The 23,599-nt window shown below is 40.6% G+C and overlaps 1 protein-coding gene across 1 annotated transcript in view; it reads left to right on the plus strand.

Annotated features, from left to right (window-relative positions):
• The window catches only part of TOC64-V (translocon at the outer membrane of chloroplasts 64-V), a 46,217-nt gene that overhangs the window by 10,109 nt on the left and 12,509 nt on the right, over positions 1 to 23,599 (plus strand). The window contains exons 7-9 of the mRNA XM_088515770.1: positions 6,576 to 6,744; positions 15,323 to 15,457; positions 15,549 to 15,749. Of these exons, the coding sequence (XP_088371896.1) occupies positions 6,576 to 6,744; positions 15,323 to 15,457; positions 15,549 to 15,749 (505 nt within the window). The remainder of the gene's footprint in view (positions 1 to 6,575; positions 6,745 to 15,322; positions 15,458 to 15,548; positions 15,750 to 23,599) is intronic.

Consider the following 23,599-nt stretch of genomic DNA (forward strand, 5'->3'; position numbering starts at 1 on the left):
TCTGGAATTTTATTAAGTTCGTATCCATAAAATCATGTTGAGTATTCATGTGTGAGTGTAAGAAGGTTAAGTCCCACATTGGAACTTTCACATGTGTGATTGGTTAATATATATAGTTTGATCCAAATTCATAGACTTAAGCTTTTGGATTGAGTGGTGTCCCATTATGTTATGGTTTTACTAAAAGACTTCCCAAGGTGTCAGTCTACTTAACAAGTGGTACTAAAGCCAATGGTTGTATGTGGTATAGTGGATGATAGTAGTCACTTTTGGTTGGAGCACGAACGGTACATATGAATGGATGATGAGTCGCTTCCCACATAACTTATAGAAGTAATCCTAGAGACAACCCATAACATTGGTAAAAGCTTCTATTCAAGGGGGAGTGTAACATTGTACTGATGTTCTAACAAGGGGCAGATTGTTGAGTATACACATGTGAGTGTATAAAGGTTAACTCCTACATTGGAAAGATGTCACATGTTTCAGTGGCTCATATAACATAATTGGGTCTAAACCCATATTCTTAAGTTTTTGGGTTAAGTGCTATATCAACTTGTTATATTATGGTCTCACTAGAAAACTTTCCAAGGTGTCAATCTCTCCAACATTTTAGTTTTATGGTTATTTCCACAATTATGTTTGTTCTAGATTATTCTTGAATTTCTAGTAGTATTAGGAGTCTTTTATTAAATTTTCTTAGGCCTTTAGTTTACTAGTTAATTAGGAGTCTTAATCCTAGTAGATTAAGAGCCAATGATTTTACATAAATAGGTTTTATTGTATTTAAAGACTTCAGGCTTGGTTAACAGAATTATGAGTGATTCACTTTGTTGAAGTGTGCTTGCCTTTGAGTTTTCTTCTCTCTTCTTCTTCTTCTTTGGCACAATGTTACTAATTAAGTCACTATTCACACAGTCCCTGAATAGCAACAGTCTTCTCGTGTTTCCTTCTTTACAACTTAAATCTAGCCCCTTCTCCTCACTTATCAAAACCTGAAAAAATTACTGTCTTACTGAATAGCCATCAAATAACCCATTAACAAAAGCCTTCAAATTCTATTTATTTGCTCATAGTTCTATTATGCAGAGCTGCATTGCTACCTTCTTGTTCTCTATTTCAGCCCTTGTTTGCCATTCATCCTAATTTTTCAAGCCATAAACAAATTACAAGCCGAAACCATAAACCCTAGCTTTAAAAACCCCATTTTCAAACCTTTAGATCACCACAACTATCCATAGAGGAGTTTCCCAAATCTATCGGACGTCAATAGGTTGGGAGTGAGATTGCTTGTATGGCTGAAGAAAAATTTATTTCATAAATGGATTGACATTTGTTGGAAGTCCCATATTGCCTGGGTATTAAGGAGATGGGCCATTTATAAGGGTGAGGGGAAACCTCAACTCTAGAGCTAACTTTTGGGTTGAGTTAGGTCCAAGACCCATTTCTAATAACATTATCAAAGTAGGCTATTGTTTTAAATTATATTAGCCATTGTTAATATCATAATCCCTCTATGACAGTTCAAATACATCATCTTTCATGTTGAAAAGCTTTTGCTTAGTGCAGTTTTCGGTTTTGGTGAATGGCTACTCTACAGGCTTCTTTAGTAATTCTTGTGGCTTGAGGTAGGGGATCATCTGTCTCCTTTGTTTGTTCTAGTGATGAAGGCATTGGGTACGATGATTTCAGTTACTGTAAGTGGAGGTTTGTTGTCTGGATTCTCTATGGGGACAACGGTTGATATCTCTCATCTTCTGTTCGCAAATAACACTTTCATTTTTTGTGGGACCAACCCAAATCATCTTTGCAGTTTGCGGAACTTGTTCTTATTATTTAAAGTTGTCGGGTTTGAAGACGAACTTAGCTAAGTCGGAATTGGTTCCAGCAGGAAATGTTGATAATGTGGCTGGGTTGGCTTGGATTTTGGTTTGTGGGGTTGCGTCCTTGCCTTTGAAGTATCTCGGTCTTCCATTGGGGGCATTCTACAAGACCAAGCATATTTGGTACAATGTTATCGAGAAGATATAACATCAGTTGGCTAGATGGAAACAATGTATTTGTCTAAGGGTGGTAGGTTTACTCTTATCAAGAGCACCCTATCCAACTTACCTACATATTTTATATCCCTCTTTCCTCTCCCTTTGAGTGTTGCCAAACGTATTGAGAAGCTCCAACGTGATTTCTTCTGTGGTGTGATAGGCAAAGAGTACAAATGCCATCTAGTGAGTTGGCTGACAGTGTGTACGCTGATCTCTGAGGGAGGGTTAGGAATTAGGAACCTTTTGGAGTTCAATCATGCTCTCTTGCGTAAATGGCTTTGGCGATATGGGCTTGAGATAGAGGCTTGGCGGAGAGTGGTGGTGGACTCTAAATATGGAAGTTCTTGGGGAGGGTGGTGTTCTAGTGAGTTTGTTGGGGCGTATAGGGTGGGCTTGTGGAAGAATTCTAAGAGGGGTTGGGGGAAGTTATGTAATCACTCAAGATTTGAAATGGGTGATGGTTCCAAGGTTATGCCTAGATGAGTATGCGATTTGTTTGCTTGTTGGTGGACTACTGGCAGTACTTGGTGTTTTGCTATATGGAAGATGGTGCCTTTGTGCCTTTTGTGGTGTCTTTGGAGGGAAATGAATGATGGGTGTTTTGAGGACCATGAGAGGACCTTGGACGTGTTGAATTCTTTTCTCTTCAACATTTTGTATCTTTGGACTATTGCTTATGTTTCTCCTTTAGTGATTAGTTATCATGATTTTCTTGCTTTTTTTGCCCCTATTTCTTAGGTGGCTTTTCTTGTGTACTTCCTATATACATGGGGTTGTTATGCTTTTAATGATATTTTAATTAATTATAAATAAAAACAAGGAAAAGCTTTTGCTTCATTGGGCTAGGAGTCGCTGCTATTAATATCCACTTAGACATGTCATAGATTATAGAACAACAGGGTTGAAAATTGACCATGTGGAGAATATCTATTGGTAAACATTTCTAGTTGTAACTTAGTGACTAACAAGTTATTAATAAATGGAAAAATTTCTGCTGTATTGTCTAGAACTTCATGTAGCCTAGCTTATGGCAATGGCCACTCTTCGAGATTCCAAGATGACTGTCTTGTTAGCTTTATTTGCATCCCCCAATTTAAAAAGAGCAGAGGAGCCCTGAAAGTTCCTCTAAATCTTTAGTGAGCTAGGTTACTGTTAGGATATCGTGTAGGCTGTTTGAGAAAAAAGGGCTTAATTATTCTTGCCCCTTGTTAGCTATTCTTTTCTATTTATAGAAGCTTTGTACACTGTTCTGGACTAGGACAACTCACCCATACAGCTTACAATAAGACAGCTCATTAAGGATACCTCACTTCATAGAACATGGGCACATCACATTCTTCTAGCATATGTACATATCACATCATTATTCTAAGATTCCCCGTCAAGCTAGAGCATATGTGTCATATACCCCCAACTTGGAACTTATAAACTTTAACTGGCTATGACATAGGAATTTCATTAACATATTAGCAAGTTGATCGCCAGACTTCACAAATGGTATAGATATGTTTCCGCTCAATATCTTATACAGATAAAATGACAGTCAACCTCAATATGCTTGGTTCTTTTATGGAACACAAAATTAGAAGCAATGTGCTTTTTTTTTTTTGATAAGTAATTTAAATATCATTAATAAAGCGCAAAGAGGCTAAAGTAGGAGCATCTGCAAGATTATGTGCCACCATTCACATATGCAACTAATTAATCATATTCCTTTGCAACTCGACTACCGAAAGCTCAACATCCTCAAATGTCTGTGTTTTTCTCCCTCCAAATACACCACATTACGCACAACGAAGCCATCTTCCATATTTCCTTTACTAGACCACACCCAACCGAACCATGCACCCCAGCATGTCAACAAATCCAATTTCCACCTCGGGATAACCCACTCTATCCCAAACATTGTAAAGATGTAATTCCACAATGTGCTTGCCACTTTGCAATGAAGCAAAAGATGATCAACGAACTCCCCACTCTTCTTGCACTTACAATACCATTTAACCACCACAATATGCCTCTTGTGCTGGTTATCATGTGTCAATATTTTCCCAAGAGCTGCTGTCCACCCAAAAAAGGCCACCCACAAGGGAGCCTTTACTCGCCAAATGTTCTTCTAAGAGAAAGCTTGCTGATCCGAACCATATAAAACCTTAGAGACTGACTTCACTTCGAAATGACCCCCCTTGGATGGGCTCCATCTAATCCGATCCATCTCTCCATGACGAATCTTGAAAGAATACAGCCGCTCAGAAAATGCTAAAACCAACTCCATCTCCCAATCCTGGACTAGTTGCATCAAAATGACATTTCACTCAATAACCCCATCATCATTTCACCACCCCACGCATCTTTGTATCTTGCAATAATGAACAAGGATGGAAAAACATGCTTCAACGGTCTGTTGTCACACTAAGCATCATGCCAAAATCGAACTTTAGACCCCATCCCCACCTCAAAATGAACAAAATTGGAAAAGGTGTCCTACCCTCTTCTAATATGTTTCCACACACCCACTCCATATGTCCCCATAACCTCCTTCGAACACCAACCACCTCTCAAGTTCTCATAGTTAGTTGTGATTACCATTTTCCATAACGCCTCTCTCTCCATATCATAACACCACAACCATTTCCCCAATAAAGCTTTATTGAGAAGCAAATTCTGAACACGTAGCCCTTCTGTGTGGAACGGCTTGCAAATCTGCTTCTAGTTTACTAAGTGTATTTTTACCTCATCCCCCATGCGACCCCAAATAAAATCCCTTTGGAGTTTCTCAATCCTGGTAGCCACTTCCACTGGAATAGGAAATAGAGATAAATAAAATGTCAGAAGGTTAGACAGAGTACTTTTGAGTAAAGTTAAACGTCCTCCCTTCGACAAATACAGTTTCTTCCAACCAGCCAACCGACGTTCCATTTGCTTAATCACACCATTCCAAATGGACGTAGCCTTATACGAGGCCCCCTGGGGCAAACCCAAATATTTCAGAGGTAAAGAGGCAACTCTACATCCAAGAATATTAGCCAGATTGTCTATATCTTCCACCTCTCCTATAGCAACAAGTTCGGATTTACCCAAACTGATTTGCAAACCCAACATTGTTTCAAAGCACAAGAGAATATGTCAAGAGATAAGATGGATTTGGTAGTATCTCATTTATTATTTGCTAACGACACATTGATCTTTTGTGGTACGTAGTCCGAGCAAATTCGTCATTTGTGGTTTATTCTCTTGTGCTTTGAAGCAATATCGGGTTTGTGAATCAATTTGGGTAAATCCAAACTTGTTGCTATAGGAGAGGAGGAAGATATTTAGTATGAAACTGCAACTGCAAAAACTATTTTAATCTATGAATGCCTTTAGATCATTCCAATAATCACAATATAATCTTTTTTTGATAAGTAATAACCAGTCTGATTAAAAGCGTAAGGCGCCCCAAAGTATACCAGGAGTATACAAAAGGAACCACCTAACTAGAAAGGGAAAAGCGAACAAGAACATCATCATAACTAATTGACAATGGGGACACAAACGCTACAGTCCAAAGATACAATGTATGAAAACAAGAGGATAAAATGTCCTCTGAGGACCTCTCTAAGTCCTCAAAGCACCTATTTTTGTTCCTTTCCCTCCATAAACACCAAAAGAGGCAAGTAGTCACCATCTTCTAGACCACAACACTCCTCCGCCTTCTAGAAGACCACCAACAAGCAAACAAGTCGAAAACCGGCTAGGCATAACTCAAGACATCCCAAAATGACTAAAGATGGCACTTCACAAAGCATAAGCTACCTCACAATAAAGAAGAAGATGGTCCACAGACCCCTCACTTATTATTCTTGCCCTCTATTACCATTCATTTCTACTTACAGAAGCTTTGTACACTATTCTTGACTGGGACAGCTCACCCATACTTCTCATAATAGGACATCTGGTTACTCGTATTCTTTCTGCAAGGTGACAAAAGCGTGAAGTTTCTTTGCTTACTAAGTTAATGCTTGATTGTCCAAGAGAATTTGACCTACAGATTGCTGAGGTCAATGCTTACCTTTATTCTTATACGGTATGAAAATACACTTATTCAAGCACACAATCTACTGGTCCCCTAAACAGCGTTTTCAGAATGTGTAGGCAAACAAGGAATGTGTTCTCGTAGGTTTTTAATGCATTGTTTTGTCTTTAGAGAAAGGTGGTTTGAACATAATTTGTGGCCTATTTAGTATTAAAGTATGTGTTACTTGCTTAGCTGCTAATCTCCTTCAAGGTTTACCTGTGGGTCAGTCTTTGTTTTGGATATGATTTGCTCAGTTGTCTAATCTTTCGCTTTCTACTGATCTTTCCTTCTTAAACTGTTTGAGATGATATTAGTTCATATTTGTTCCATATATCATGATGCAAACTTGATCTTATGGGTTCTCTCTTTCTGTAGTGAATGCAACCCTTGAATACTGCTAGTACTATGGCAGTTCTCTACCTGATGCCTTTAGTTTTCTTTTGACTAATTTCTATGACGTGGACATCTGCTTTCAGATATGAATTCAAATCAAATCATGAAGAATGGGTAAAATCAGTCAAGCCCAAGTTAGGACCTGATGTGTCTGATCGTATTCTTGAAGCAATTAATACGTCATATGAGAACATGAAAACTTTGTATAAGGTCAGGACTGAGATGCGGGCCGCGCTTCAAAATCTATTGAAGGTATCCCCAACTTCTTATTTAATTATTGTGTTTCCTATGTATTTCACTAGTAAGTGTTAATTTCTAATAATATTATTGTTGCTCTTCCTTGTTTTATTTGTTCCTACTGATAATCAATTTTATAATGAGTTTGTTGGCTTTTGATATGCATCTCTTTTATTTGTTGTAATAAATTATATGGAGATAATGAAAAAAGAATATAGTAGTTTAGGTAAAATTCTTAACTCATTCAATCATACACTAGCATTTATAGGGACACCTTGCACTAGTAAACCTCATAGGGACACTTAACCATGTTCTAGAAGGGGTGACACCTCATCACTCTTAACACTTTCCCCTTATGTTGGAGCGTATATATCATATAAGCCCAGCTGGAGCAAATAGATTCCATCTTAATACGACATAAATACTTTGTAAATATATCAGCAAGTTGGTTCTCGGATTTTGCAAATGATATAGATATCTCCATTCTGAATCTCTTCCCAGATGAAGTGGCAGTCAACTGCAATATGCAAGGCAGCTTGGTTATCATAAAACAGTGACATAGGAGTAGCAGTTGGAAAACCAATTTCCTGAAGGAAGTTCTGTAACCATGTTAATTCACTTGCTGTCTGAGCCATTGCTCTATACTTTGCTTATGCAATGGATCTTGCTACCACCGTCCGTTTTTTACTTTTATACGAGACCAGATTACCCTCTAAGAACGTACAGTACCGTGTTGTAAATTTTCTTTCCAAGGGACCCAGTCCTTAATATTGGTCTTCTTTCTTAGACAAAAATTGAGAATTTTCCAATCAAAATATTTTTGATCCATATCTTTTTTTATATCTATACTATCATCTTCTACTAGATAATTATTGATAAGGATACATTCCATCATATCAAATAGTTTGCGTTTAGGCGTATTGTAAGTATAAGAAATCTCTTGAACCTGCCCATTCATTCTGCATTTGTCAAAGTTCACCTTGTTATGTCCCATTTCTTCTGTATAAGATACCAAGGCCCAGAGCTTTCTTGAGATAGCGAAAAATATGAATAACTGCATCCCAATGTACTAATCTAGCAGCTTCCAAAAATCAACTTACTACACTAACTGCATAAGATATGTATGGTCTGGTAATTGTTAGATAATTCAGTTTTCCAACCAACCGGCAATAACGACCAGGATTTTCAAACAATCCCCTCTCATCCTTTAACGGTTTCTTATTTGGATCCACAGGAACATAAATACATCTTGCTCCCAGTAGATCAGTTTCATCCCGCAAATCAAGAATATATTTCTGCAAAGAAAGATTAATGTTTGCTCGAGACCTAGCAACTTCAATTGAAAGAAAGTATCGAAGCTTACCTGGGTCTTTAGTATGAAATCATTGCTACAAAAATAGTTTTAATCTAGCAATTCCTTTATTCACAATATCATCTACAAATACTACAAAAAGAATATATCCTGCATCAGTTTGTAAAAGACTGAATGATCTATGAAGAACAAATTCTATAATTGACTCAGAAAATTTCCCCAACCATTCCCTCATTGACTGTTTTAGGCCATTCAGAGCCTTCAATTTACTAACACTGCCTTGATACTCCTCAGCAAATAAGTCTGCGTAGAGAATCATTTTTGATATCTAACTGAAATAGTGACCAATCAAGATTAGCTGCCAGAGCTATTATCACATGTACAGAAGAAATTTAGCGACAGGGGAAAAAGTTACTTCATAACCAATACCACAGGTTTGTGTGTATCCTTTGGCAACCAGCTGTGCCTTCAATCGGTCAAGTGTGCCATCAGGATTAAACTTGATTGTTTATACCCATTTACAATTAACAGTCTTCTTACCATGGGAAAGAGGAATAAACATCCAAGTTCCATTCTAATGCAAGGCTGCCATTTCCACTTTCATGGTTTTCCTCCAATCTAGATCAAATACAGCTTCGTGCATTGTCTTAGGGTTACAAATGGCAGATACGTGGGAGGTAAAACATGGAAAGGAATGAGATAATAGATGAGTGGAAACAAAATGACTAATGGGGTGCTTAGTAACACAAGAGCGAGTACCTTTTCTAAGAGCCATGGGCAAAGAGTTGGGCTGCAATGGGGAAAGTGGATCTAAAGAAAACGGGGGGAAGTTGGTGGTGGTGGGTGAAAGGAGTAGACTCGTAAAAGAGAAGAAGATTGAGGAAGTAACTACTCAGAATGGGAAGATTGGGTATGGAGTAAGAGACTTGGGCAAGAACAGGGATGGAAGAAGGTGACTCAGAAACATAATGATCAGGAGAACTAACAGTGGAGAAATATGGAGTAGACTCAAGAAAGGTAACATCTGTGCTGGTGAATAGCGTCTCAGAGTTAGACTGTAACACCTATACCCTTCTGAGTTCAAGAGTAACCAAGAAAGATACATGTAGTTGCCTGAGCATTAAGTTTATCAAATTGTGGATCCAAATTGTGAGCATAGGAGGTACATCCAAATACTTTTGGAGGTAAGGAAAACAAAGGAGAGGAAGTGAAGTGAGATAATAAAGAGATGAGTCAGCACTCTGCTAATAAAGATAACATCTGCACTGGTGAAATAGGTTCTCAAAGTTGGATTGTAGCACCTATAACCCTTTTGAGTTCAAGAGTGACCAAGAAAGATACATTTAGTTGCATGAGCATCAAGTTCATCAAATCCAGGACATAAATTGTGAACATAGCAGTTACATCCAAATACTTTTGGAGGTAAGGAAAACAAAGGAAAGGAAGGAAACATGAGAGAATAAAGAGATGAATCATCTAAGACAGGTGGGGGCATTCTACTAATAAGATAACTTACAGTTAGGATAGCGTCACTCCAAAAATTTTTGGGGACTTTCATTTGAAATAATAGAGCTCGGGCAACTTCCAACAAATGTTGGTTATTGTGTTCAGCCACACCATTTTGTTGTGGAGCGTGAGCACAAGACGTTTGACGAATAATTCCTTTGCTAGATAAACTAGTAGTAATTGAAGAAGACTCATACTCTTTAGCATTATCAGGACACAAAATGTGAATTTTTCAGCCAAATTGAGTTTTAATTTCACTCTGGAAGAGTTGGAAAATAGTAAACAATTCGGAACAATTATGCATTAAAAACAACCAAGGTCTACGGGAGTTATCATCCACAAATGTGAAAAAATATTTGAATTCATTGGAAGTAACATGTAAAGGTCCCCCATATATTAGAATGCACTAACTCAAAAGGGTTAGCAACCTGACTAGGAACCCTAGAAGGAAAGGACACATGATGTTGTTTACTAAGTCCACTAGACTCACAATGAAAAGGAGAAACATAACTAAGATCCTTCACTTGGCGCTTCAAAGCAGGTAGAGAGGGATCACCCGGAGAGCAATGCCATTGAAAAGGAGAGGGATGATTGAAGTGCTCATGGTGGTACCGAGGTAGGTGAAAGGTTAAGGCAATAAAGACCACCTGCTTCATGCCCCATACCAATCATCCGCTTTGTTTGGAGATCGTAAAATATTCACAAAAACTAACACAACATTAAAGAGTTTTAATAATTTTTCTAATGAATAATAAATTAAAGGAAAAACTAGAAACATGTAAAGCAAATAGTAAATCAAGATCAGAAGTGATATGTGTAATTCCCATGCCTGCAATTTTAGCTAGGGAGTGTATCACTTTGTGATGAATGAGCAGGGTGATAATCAAAAAGGGTGGTGGAAAACCAATCATATGGTCAGGTGCACCATAATCGATGACCCTTGGATCATGAGTTGATTAGAGAAGACAATGAGGTAGAGTACTGGCTGGGCAAGAGTAGCCATAGATGATGAGGCAGTCCGTTTAAGGGCCAAAAATTGAGCATCAGTGATGTGAAGATCATATCAACATTAGATGTTTGATACGAGAATTCCATAACTGAAAATCGAAGCAAACTACTATTTATTAGACCAATTCAAACTAGAGATATAGTTGAAGATAAAGACAAGGAAGATATAGTTGAAGATAAATACAAGGAAGATAAACATCAAGTAGAATACTCACAATAGGACTCTAGTTCTCATCTTGAGTTTAACGTGTATTACTGTTATAGAGTTTAAGTTAGAATTGTTTGTATAATTGATTATATATATACAATTCTGCTGTACCAGTTGGGGTGAGCAGCATTGCAGAAACGTACATCTCATATGGTATTAGAGCCAACACACGACTAAAGTCGGTTCCTTTTTTTTCTCTTTTTTCATGGCTGCTGCTTCTTCATCCACCTCCACCACCGACTCCATCACCCTCCCAATGAGCAAAGCCAATATCCTCTCCTATGTCCTCATCATCCACATTGAGCAAGTATGAAGGCAATACAATCACTAATCCAACACTCTACCGTAGCACAGTGGGATCTCTACAATATCTCTCAGTCACATGACTGAATCTCTCCTTTGCAGTTAACAAAGTGTCCCAATTTATGCAAGATCCTCGAGAACCACATTGGGTTGCTGTCAAATGCATTCTGCATTACCTAAAGTTCTCAAGTGATCACACTTTCTTCATCTCTAAGTCATCATCATGTCAACTAGTTGCATTCTCTGATTCAGATTGGGCTGGATGCCTCAATGACCGCCGTTCTACGTCTGGTTATTGCATCTTCCTTGGCAGCAATCTACTCTCATGGAGCTCCAAAATCAACCTACTGTCTCAAGAATGCCTCTACCGAACTAACTTGGATTCAATCTCTCCTAGGTGAACTTGGGGTTCCTCTATCTAGTGTTCCAATTCTACATTGTGACAACATTGGTGCAACATACCTTACCTCCAATCCTATGTTTCATGCATGAACAAAGCATATTGCCATTGACTACCACTTTGTATGTGATAAAGTGGCTCACAAGATTCTAGATGTCCGGTTCATATCTAGTAAGGATCAAGTGGCTGACATTCTCACTAAGCCTCTAGTCTCCAAGAAGTTTACACTACTCAAGTCCAATCTCAATGTTAGACCTTCACTTTCGAGATTGTGGGGGCATATTAGTACAATTCAAACTAAGATAAAGACAAGGAAGATATAGTTGAAGATAAATACAAGGAAGATAAACATCAAGTAGAATACTCACAATAGGACTCTAGTTCTCATCTTGAGTTTAACGTGTATTACTGTTATAGAGTTTAAGTTAGAATTGTTTTGTATCTCAATTGATTATATATATACAACACTGTTGTACTGGTTGGGGTAAGCAGCATTGCAGAAACGTACATCTCATACTATTCAACAGTTATCCACCAGAAGAAAACTACAGAACTATGAACTAGCCGAAATATAGTCTGAACTGGCCAAAGCAGTGAGAACTGGTTCGAAAACCATGTGAACTGACCAAAATATGGGCTGGGCTGAACAGACCAAAAACAGTAAGAACCTATTTGAAAACCATGTGAACCGGCTTGAAAGTTGTGACCGGTGTCTAAACTGGCCAAAAACAGCGTGAATCAGCTTGAAAACTCTGAACCGGCCGAAATAAAAGCTGAGTTGACCAAAAACAGTGAACCAGCCAGAAACATTTTTAACCGGCTTGTGAGCCGGCCAAAAATAAGAAAACCGGCTAAAAAAAAGTATTTGAAAAAGGACAGACCAGCCGGCAAAACAATGTTGTTTGATGTAATGTTAAAACAACATTGTTTTAGGCTGCTAAATAGTTTGGGTTGCTAAGTCAAAATGGGCGAATTTTAAATGGAGGTGATCGGCCAAGTTGAAAAAAAAAAAAGGATTGGGCCTTTTCTTTTTCTTTTATAGGAGAATTGTGAAAGATCTATTTCGTATGAACGGGCCCAAATGTTGGGCTGGATTGACTTGCTGGAATTCTAAAACTAGAATAAGATATCCCTGTTTTGGATCCCATTATTCCAAACAAATCGAGGAGTATCCTTGTCTGGGATAAGGAATAACCAACAACTACAGCCAAACAGGGGTCTTCCCTATCACCTTCGTCAAGAAACTTTACCAGTGATGCTCACATTCGCCCTTTGAAGGAATCCGGGGTTATTTTGTCTTGCTCGAAATAGGGATGCTCTGGCGGCTGACCTTAGGGTTGTCAGTAATGTTGTGGTTCATCGGGAAATTAGTTTCTTCACGTTGGTGCATGATTAGGAGGTGGACTTAGTCTCCTCTTTCTTCAATGTCTTGTATTCAGCTAGGGTGGATCAGGGGGAGATGATAAATGTTGGACACCCTCGAAAAGAACTTTTGAGGTTAAATCTTTTTACAAGGTTCTTCTTCCCAACATTGACTCCTTTGGAGGAGCATTTGGAGGTGCAAGGCTCCTTTGAAGTTGGCTTTTTTTACTTGGAAAACATCCCTAGGAGAAATTTTCACCTTGGACAATCCTTCGCAACCTTCACATCATAGTGATAGATTGGTGTTATATGTGTAAAAGGAGTGGGGAAACCCTGGATGATCTTATTTGTCGAATATGGTATGTCAGATGTTTGGAGTAGAGTGGGTTATGCCCAGATGGGTTGTGGATCTCATGGCTTGTTGAAAAAGAAGGGTTGGTCGGAATGCTATCTATATTGTTTGCAATGTATACATTCCTTCTTAATGTGGTGCATTTCGGGAGAAAGGAACAATTGAAGCTTCGAGGATTGCGAGAGAACTAGCTTGGATCTACAAATTTGTTTTCTTAAATCGTTTTTGAGTGGATCTTTGCTATTGCCCCTCCTTGTTTTTAGCTTTGCGTATTTTTGTACTATTTTTTCTCGTTCTTGATTTTTTGGGTGTTTTTCTCTTATATACTTTCTCTGTGCTTGGGTTGCCCCCTTGCTCTCTCAATAAATTTCCTTTACTTATAAAAAATAATAATAATAAAAAAAAAAGAAACCATTGACAACCACCATGGCAGTACCCACCAGATCCATTGACAAATCAACACACTATCAAAACTCGGGATTCTACCACTGAACAAACCAAAACATGACAATTGCCGAGAACCACCACAAATTATGGTGAACTCATAGGGAATCGCCGTAGACAACACCGACTGACCACAACAACCTCCTTAGATGTGCTTTCACATTAGGGAATCGGAGAAAACTCAGCAGCCATTAGTTGGGTGTGTTGTTCACCACTAGAATACTGACGACGATGGTGGTGAAGAAGGTAGCATACCAAATTGCCTTCATACAGCTCCTGTCACGGGCATGAAGCCAATCAAACCAACCTGTGACATTATATTGGATTTAATGACATCCCCCCGGCCCCCCCCCCCCCCCCCCCCCTTTGTAACTGACCAATTCAAAGCCAACGAAATGGTTTGGCTCAAACCAATTATTCTACAGCTTTGACACGGTGTTTGGTTTTGGAAAATCCCAAGCTAACTACTATGGTTCAGCAAAGAAATATACCTTGAAACTGAACAAACCATCCAACTCTTTACCATCTGTTTGAATTTAGTTAAAGCCCATATAGTAACGGTGAAAAAGTGTATTTTTTGATGACAGGGATTTGAGAAGCTACGAACACGGACTAGATATACTCATCTCTTATTCACAAACTTTTTTAGTGACCAACCTTTTTTATGTGGCTCTTCAGCATTGCAGATCCTTCTAAGATGTAAAAGTCCTGAAAATGAAAATATTCAGGGTTTGGGAATCAGTATATTTACAGAGTAACATACATATACATGCATACATATATGTGTGTGTGTGTTCTTCCACAGCCGGAAGTTTTTTCTCCCATGAAATTAGATAGCAGAACTTCATAACACCATGTATCAGTCATTTCAATCAAACAGAAACTTTTTTTTTTTGAGAAGTTTCAATCAAACAGAACTTCACTACAAAAGCACACAACTAAATAAATTTCAAGACTCTTTTTGAAAAGATGTTACAAGAGATAACTAAACTAAGAACAAATGAATAAGGGGGACTAAACAAAACTACGAGCCGAGCATTTTGTCTTTGTCATTGATTGGCAAGCTTCTCGCCTTCTTGATCCAGCTTCATCAAAAAGCGCTCTCATTTTCCATCATGATCAGGACAATCTTGCTGGCTCTCATGTTGTCAAAAAGGATCTCCATTGGATAAAGAGGACTTCTTCCCCTGTCATTTCTTGCTCAGGGTTGGTTGTCATTCTTTTTGTTGTCTTCAGAATGTGTGTTTGTGTGTCTGTGTGTTTGTGTGTGTATACATATATATGAACAGAAAGTAGCTATAAACTAGTTTGTAGCTAATTCATACATTCTATAAAGTGACGTGTTCCTAAAGCATGTGAGAAGGACATGTTTTCTTTATTAATGCTATTAAAAAAACATGTGCTTCTCACATGCAAAAGGACACATGTCATTTTACTAGACTAGTTTGTATGAATTAGCTACAAACCAGTTTGTAGCTAAATTTTGTCCCATATATGTATATATATATACACTTATATATATATATATATAGAGAGAGAGAGAGAGAGAGAGACCCTTTTCATAGTTTCACAATTGTTTTTTCTCTTTTTTGGAATTTTTTGCAAAAGTCAAACAGTCGTTGTATGTGTTATTTTTTTTTTGTCAGTATGTTAAAGCAGCTCATGTTGCTTCTATCTGTTAATGCTTTATTTTTTCAGGATGATGGTATATTAGTAGTTCCCACAGTGGCTGATCCTCCATTAAAACTCAATGTGAAGAAACAACTTTCTGCTGAGTTCCATGATCGTGCATTCGCGCTATCAAGCATCGCTAGCATGTCTGGGTGCTGTCAGGTAACTTATTGTTTGTTGCGTCAGTTTTTATCTCAATGTTTTCTTTCTGTAGCCTGGGAGACTATACATCTATTTTACATTCTATTGGCAGGTTGCCATTCCATTAGGAAAGCACAATGATTGTCCAATCTCTGTTTCATTTATCACTTTCCATGGTGCTGATAAATTTCTTCTTGATACGGTCTTGGATATGTATTCATCCCTCCAAGAGCAAGCCAGCAATGCATCTAATTTGGTGCCGTTGCCAGATACCAATGGTAACATAGATGCTTCTCAACTCTTGAAAGAAAAGGTATGTTCACCCCTAGTATTTTGGACCCTGTAATATTAACACTTCATACAATGAAATGTTTCCAGTGCAAACTTATTTAATTTATTTATTATTGATCATATGATGCATCTTCCAACATATTGTGTTTGGGTTCTTGCTCAAATGGTACATACCAGCACCTTTTGCATGAGATTTTGGATTGGATTTTGACCTCTCCTCTCATCATGATACTCTTTGGTGTGCATTAATGCCTCCTTTCCGAGATATAACCCAGAGTAACATTTTAGTGTCTTTGCTTTTTTTCCTTTTGCCAATAAGATTGTCCTTTCCGTGGATGGAAATGAATTATTCTGTGCACTCTGCTTGTAGTTGAGTTTTACTGAACCAGGCTATTAGTGAGATTCAATGTCTTGCAGTTGTTCTTTGCAAAGTGAAATAACCTGGCTGGGGATTAGACATTAGAGCATTCCCAGTAGCTACCCGATCATTTTCCCTAAGTTTAAAGATTCAAACTACTTTTTGCTTCCCTATGTCAATATGCACCCCAATAGCTTCCTTAAATGCTTCCCTATATTAATAAAATATTATTTTTTTATTTTACCTTTTTTATATTTTATTCCTTTAATTTATACTTTCTCTCTCTCCCTCATATTTTCTTCTTCTCCGATGGTTCAAGTTTGAGTTCCAACCACAGATTTGAGTGTGAGGGAAGACCGCACAGATTTGAGTTCCAACAACAAATTCTTTCCTCTGTGTGGTCTTCTCCGGTCTATCCATCTGTGATTTCGTCCTTTTCTTCTCCGATTTGCGTCTTCTCCATTGCAGGTTAGCGTTTCGTTATTTTGGCTTATTGTGGTTGGTTGTATTTGATGTTTTCGTTCCAGTCTCTAAAATTTTTGTTTCTTTCTCAGCTCAGTGTTCTTGCATTTGATTGCTAGAATATCAGAGCTCAAGCCCAAAAGAACTGAACCCAAATCCCAACTCCAATCCTACACTCTCAACTTCTCTGAGACAATCGTTTTCGAAGCAATCGGATGGCGCCACGGCGAGCTCCAGCGTCGAGGCGCCGTCGACGAGTAGGATTCGGATGGGGGAGAACGGAGAGTGGGTGTCGTCCGGCAGAGCTCAGGCAGCAATTTCGTAAATTACTTGCCAAAATCTCTAGCTGTTTGATGAGGTGCGATTGACAGAGAGAAAGAGAGGTGAGAGAGAAACGTGAGAGGAGAGACGAGAGAGGAGAGAGAGTTTTTTTTTTTTTTTTAGGATTGCTACAGTGGAACCCAATACATTGGGTTCCACTGTAGCATCTGATGGTTTAAGGAATCATATAGGGAGTCTGCTGTGGGTGACTTTTTACGATTTTTTTGACATTTTTCCTAAACTTAGGGAACAGACCCCCTTATAGGGAATCTGCTGGGAATGCTCTTAGAGCTGATCATTTACAGTTGTTTAAGAACTGCCGTGTCTGTCCCTCTCATTGAATCTTCTTTCTGCCGCTTAATCATGTAAGGCTCTGAAGTAAGTTTCCTGCTCCAGATGTCATGTATAAATAAAGAGAAATGCTACTCATCATTCTCAAGTGTCCATCTCGTAGCATTCTTATCTATGTGGCACATTTACATCCACTTGTTTTTCTTGAAAAAGAAAAACAAAAAACAAAAGAAGAGAATGCTAGGAGATGGACAATTGAGATTGCTAAGTAGCATTTCTCATACATAAATTGGTAAACCTTTTCACAGAATTTCTGTACCAATTTCGCAGATTTATGTATGCATAAATTGAATTATTATGTGCTTATGGAGTGAACATGTCAGAGGCTGAGAGGCAATCAGACAAGTAGTTTTTGTCTGTTTCTGCCAAGAAATACCTGTAAATACCGAACTTTTAGTGAAATTTACAGTGAAATTCTTGAGTCTCTCTTCTCTCTCTTGCCTGTGTCGGCGCGTGGGGGGCGCGTGAGAGCTGTTCTGTGCTAGTATTAGATTGTGTCATGGCTGGTTCGAGGAGGTGGTCAGTGGAGTCCAAGGAGTTTGAGGTTTTGATTAAGGTGGGGGCAGCTGGGGTAAGGATTTTGGAGAGGAGTAATAGATTCAAAAGGTCAATTTTCATGAAAAAGGACGAGTTAGCATGGATGGTGCGAATAGGTGAGGCTCTGGTGGCTGTCGATAATTCAGAAGTTTTTTGGGATCAGTCTAGAGCTAGATATCCTAGAATAATAGCTCAGAAATGTTCAAACAGGCATGGATGTTTTTTGACAGTGGAGGAATTTGATGGAAGAAGGAGGTGTGGCTCAATCATCATTCCTGAAGGATGTCGTGGGTTTGGGTGGGATCATTTCGTCAAGGAAATGCGAGTGGCAAACACATCTCTTTGTGAGTCTCGAGGCGTAAGTGAGCACCGAGTATTCAGGGAAGACAAGAGAGATAAGGAGGTGAAGCAAAGAAGAAGCTATGCGGATACACTGAGAATGTCATCAAAGTCAACCAAGGATTGCTGCAATTCTTTCCAAGAACCGAAGATCAGAGTGAGTAGGGAGCCGAAAGAAGACTTTGAACACAGGAAGCAGCAAGCTCAAGATTATGGCAGCAAGGCGGTGTTTCTGTCGAAGACCCATGATTCGGCATTGGCTATCGGTGTTTCTGGGATGGGTCCGACGAAGCTGCCCTTGCCGGCGAGGTCTGATAAAGGTCCGATAGAGGCTGGTAGGCACAGCGTGAAGAATGGAGGATGCATGGGGGCACCGATAGGAGCTCCGGCGAGTCGCAATTCATTGCCGGCAGGGCAGAAGGCGTCGACGTCAGCTTCTGTGCACTTGAAGGGACGGAAGGGAGTGGTGAACCATGCTGGGCAGACCTACTCTGCTGTACATGTCGAGCTCCTCAACGTGAGGGAGACTTTGAGATGTCTGAAACAGGATTGTGACGTGGGATTGACAAAACTTGACAGAGTATTCAAGCAGTTGGAGGGCAATGGGCTTGGGCGGGGAGATAAGAAAGATGTAGGCCAGCAATGTTCAGTTTGGAAAGGAAAGGAAAAGTGTGGGCTGAGCTCAAAGCCCAACAGCAAGATGAAGGTGAAAAAAAGAGTAGTTTTTAAGCCCAAAGGATTGCTGGGCTCAGGAGCGGGCTGCTTTAGTAGCCCAGGGAGAGTTGGACTGAAAGATATATGTCTTTCAGCTGAGGTGGCAATCAGGGAGGAGGCTGAAGAAAATTCATTAGAGCTGAGACCACAATTGACACAATCGGAGAACACGTCGTTGCTGGCCGAGAAGGTTCTACCTGTGGGTGGGAGGGCTGTTTCAGCGGAAGGCGGTATACTCACAGAGGTCTTCGGCACTTTTGCATGGGTTGGCGATGGGTTTATGGTCGGTGAGAAGCCAAGCAACAGAGTCTCCACCATTTCAGCGATCAAGGCTCAGTCTACCAGAAAGGGAAAGGGCTTGTTGACTTATAGGAGACGCAATTCTAGCCGGAACAGACCCAGACCTCACCGATGTGTACTGTGGAGACCGGAGATGTGGGGGCAGGTACGGGCGTGGGCGCAGATCAGTTCCTGGTGGAGATACCCTCTCGTCGGAACAAAAGAATGGTAGGGGGGAGCTGCTCGCAGGAGTTCTGTCGGGGGGAGGCAAGCAGTACGAGTCCGCAGTTTCTTGAGGGAAAAAAAGGAGTGGACTGTATGCCGGCAAAGGAGCCTTTCGGGCCTGGCTCTAGTTTGGAAGAGGAAAGTATCTCAGATTCTGTTGGGTTGGAGGATTTAGGGCCAGGGTTGATGCCTTCCAGTTGGGTAGTTAATAATTGCCTCAAATTTTGCCCTAAAATTGGTATTACTGATGAAGGAAAGAAAGGGGAGTTGGAGTTTTTGTTCAACTCTATCGAAGCTTCTAGGATACAGGGTGGTGCTGATTTGGGAGGCATCTCTGCCTATGTTCCAGCCCCAGCAGGATTAAAGGAGTTCAAGGATTGTGAGAGGGGCACGTTGGTGGATCATGAAGCTTAACATAATGGCATGGAATGTGAGAGGGTTGAATGCCCTCAAAAAAAGGTTGTGTATTAGCGGTCTATTGAAAGAGTGGAAAGTAGATGCAATGTGTTTGATTGAAACAAAGATGGAGGTTATTTCCCGAAAGGTGGTTCATAGTCTTTGGGGAGGCCAACATGTGGGGTGGAAGTTTAAAGGGTCGAATGGCTTGTCAGGGGGGATGTTATTGATGTGGGATAGGAGGGTGGTGGAGTGTAAGGAGGCATGTGTTGGGCATTTCTCCTTGGCTTGCTCTTTTCAAAATGTGGAGGACAACTGGGAGTGGGCTTTTGGGGGGGTGTATGGTCCGAATGAGGATGGGGAGAGAAGGGCCCTATGGGAAGAGTTGGCTGGTTTGATGAATGTGTGGGAGGTTCCTTGGTGCCTTGGAGGAGATTTTAATATCGTTCGGTTCCCTAGTGAGCGATCCAATGTTTCTTACTATTCCACTGGCATGATAGATTTCTCGGATTTCATCTCAGAGAACAACTTGGTGGACATGCCCTTGATGGGGGGTCAATTTACGTGGTCTAATAATCAAGAAAATGAGAGCTGGTCTAGAATTGACCGTTTCTTGATTTCCTCGGATTGGGAAGATCACTACCCTGCAGTGTCACAAAGAAGACTTCAGCGCTTGATTTCCGATCACTTCCCTTTATTATTGGACTGTGGGGCCCCTTGTGGAGGTAATAAGAGCTTTAAATTTGAAAATATGTGGCTTAAAGCTGGAGGTTTTGTTGATAAGGTTAGTTCTTGGTGGGGGTCTTACTCGTTTGAGGGTTTACCTAGTTTTGTGCTTGCTAAGAAATTGAAATCTCTCAAATTGGATTTGAAAAAGTGGAATGAGGAGGTCTTTGGGGACATTGGGAGAAAGAAAAAGGAGTTGTTGGGAGGTATTTAGGAGATGGATGAGCTGGCAGAGGAAAGAGGGCTAGCACAGAAGGAGAAGGTTCGAAAGGTGGATATGGTGAAAGAATTGGAGAACACCTTGCTATGTGAAGAAATCCATTGGCACCAAAAATCGAGAACTTTGTGGCTCAAGGAGGGGGACCGCATTACTCGTTTCTTTCACAAGATGGCTAACTCTCATCGCAGGTTCAATCGTGTGGAAGTGATGCGTATTAATGGCGTTCTATCCGATGATCCAACTGAGGTAAAAGATCACATTGTGAGGTATTATCAAAGCTTATACTTGGAACAAAGCACGTGGCGGCCTAGAATGGACAACCAGCCTTTTTTGTCCATAGATGAGTAGGATAATAGATGGTTAGAAAGAGATTTTGAGGAAAAGGAAGTTTGGGAGGTGGTTAAAGGCATGGATGGTGATAAGGCTCCGGGTCCGGATGGCTTCTCCATGGCTTTCTTTCAAGCCTGCTGGGGTGTTGTCAAACACGATGTTATGGCGGTTTTTGCCGAGTTCCATCGGAGACGACAGTTGGTGAAGAGCTTGAATGCAACTTTTATTTCCTTGATCCCGAAAAAGGCAGATGCAGTGGAGATGGACTTTCGGCCTATTAGCTTGGTGGGAGGGGTGTACAAAATTGTTTCTAAGGTTCTTGCAATCAGGATGAGAACTGTGTTGGGTAAGATCATATCATACTCTCAAAATACTTTTATTGGGGGTCGCCAAATCCTAGATTTTGTTCTTATTGCAAATGAAAGTGTGGATAGTCACATGAAGTCAAGGGTGCCAGGTGTTCTTTGCAAATTAGACTTGGAGAAGGCCTATGATCATGTGAATTGGGATTTTGTGTTCTATTTGCTGCATAGGTGTGGTTTTGGCGAGAGGTGGAGGGCGTGGATAGAGTGGTGTATTACGTCGGTAAGATTTTCCATTCTTGTGAATGGTTCTCCGGAAGGCTTCTTCAATAGCTTGAGGGGAATTCGGCAAGGGGACCCTCTTTCTCCATTACTTTTTGTGCTTGTTATGGAGGCTTTGAGTAAGATGGTGAATACGACGGTTGACCAAGGCTTTTTGACTGGTTTCTCGGTGGGAAATAGGGTGTTATCAGAGTTAGTGGTCTCTCACTCTTTATTTACGGATGACACTTTGATCTTTTGTGAAGCTTCCATCGAGCAAATCCGGTATGTGCGTCTCATTCTCTTATGTTTTGAAGCTGTTTCGGGTTTGAGAGTGAATCTTGGAAAATCTAAAATTGTGGCTATTGCTGAGGTGGAGAACATAGGGGTTTTAGGTAATATCCTTGGGTGTAGTGTTGCCGATTTGCCGATGAAGTATTTGAGTCTCCCTCTTGGGGCGGGGTATAAGGATAAGGTTATGTGGAATGATGTGATCGAAAAAATGGAGCGTCAGATGGCAGGTTAGAAGATATTGTATCTCTCTAAAGGAGGTCGTTTAACTCTCATTAAGAGTACGCTTTCTAATCTTCCGACTTACTTTTTGTCTCTGTTTCCGATTCCTATGAGTGTAGCAAAAAGACTTGAGAAAGTTCAAAGAGATTTCTTATGGGGAGGGATGGGAGATGAGCCTAAGTTGCATCTTGTAAATTGGAATCAAGTATGTCATCCCCTTCGGTACGGTGGGCTTGGCATTCGTAAGTTGCATCAGTTTAATCAAGCTCTACTGGGTAAATGGCTTTGGAGATATGCGAATGAGAGCGAGGCTCTGTGGTATAAGGTTATCAAAGCTAAATATGAAGATTTGGAGGGTGGATGGTGCACAAAGGAGGTTTCGGGTTCCCATGGTGTGGACTTATGGAAGCACATTCGTCAAGGTTGGAAATTATTCACTAAAGGTATCCGTTATGAGGTGGACTTTTGGCATTTTTTCAGTTTTCAAAAACCAATGCAGTGGATTGTCCTGAGAGTTTGTGCTTCGAGAGAGAGAGAGTTCAGTTAGGTTAGCAAGATAGTTTTCTGCCCTAGCGGCGGCGCTAGGCGCTATGCGCTAGGCTCTGGTGAGCCGCTATGGAACGGCGCTTCTCCATAGAAGCGAAATCCTTCTGCCTGTCAGCGAGGAAAGGGTGTCCTGATCTTCGGTTGGAGGAGAAGAGAAAAGGGTTCGTAGGGGTAATTTTCGTGAGTCATTCTTGTGCTTCATGGTTGGTGGATATGGTCGAGGAGGCGAGTCAATCTCTGCTGAAGGTTGATATTGCCAAGTCATACCGCGAGGGCGATAAGGCTTTGATGGTGCATGGGGGTGTCAATAAGGCAGGTAGCTTCCTGGAGGTGGCCGTTTTTGCTGAGGGAGGTCGTAAAGGAATCATTTGGCTACCTGCGGGCCGTGGAGGGAGGGGATGGCGTCGGTTTGCAAATGAGTTGCGGAGGTTGTTGGGTCCTCCAGCCCCTACGCACCCTGTTCCGGGAACGCAGCTCAAGCTTGGTTTGGGAGAATCCATCTCTGGATGTCACCCTAGGCGCTCCTTTGCGGAGGTTCTTCGTCTGACGGCTGGTTCTGAGGAGCCTTCCGTCGGGAGGAGGGTAAGATCTTCGCAACTCATTGATCTTTTCCCGGTGAAGGACTCTTTCGAGTCCGGGTACGGTGAGTATGAGTCGCGGGTGATGGTGGATTGTTTGGAGTTGGAGTCGCCGGATTCTGCTTATCCTGTTACAGGTTCTATCCCGGCGGCGGATCATTCGAAGAAGAAGAAGGAAAATAAGACGTTGCTAGGTTTTTTACGTTCTGCTTTGGGCCGGGTCCTAGCTGGGTTAGTTAAAGGGCTTTTATTTGGGCTAGGTGTTCGCGAGTTTGGGTCTTTCCTTACGCCCAAACATACTGGGTACCTCAAGACAGTTTTGCGCAGGGGTATGAAGCGTCGTGTTAAATGTTTGCCCAAGCCTCAACAGCGTGGATCTGCCTCGCCAGGAGAGTTCGATTCTCCGGCCGATCG

Source organism: Corylus avellana, chromosome 4 (genome assembly GCF_965113065.1).
Source record: "Corylus avellana chromosome 4, dhCorAvel1.hap1.2, whole genome shotgun sequence".
In the NCBI taxonomy this organism is placed as follows: Eukaryota; Viridiplantae; Streptophyta; class Magnoliopsida; order Fagales; family Betulaceae; genus Corylus; species Corylus avellana.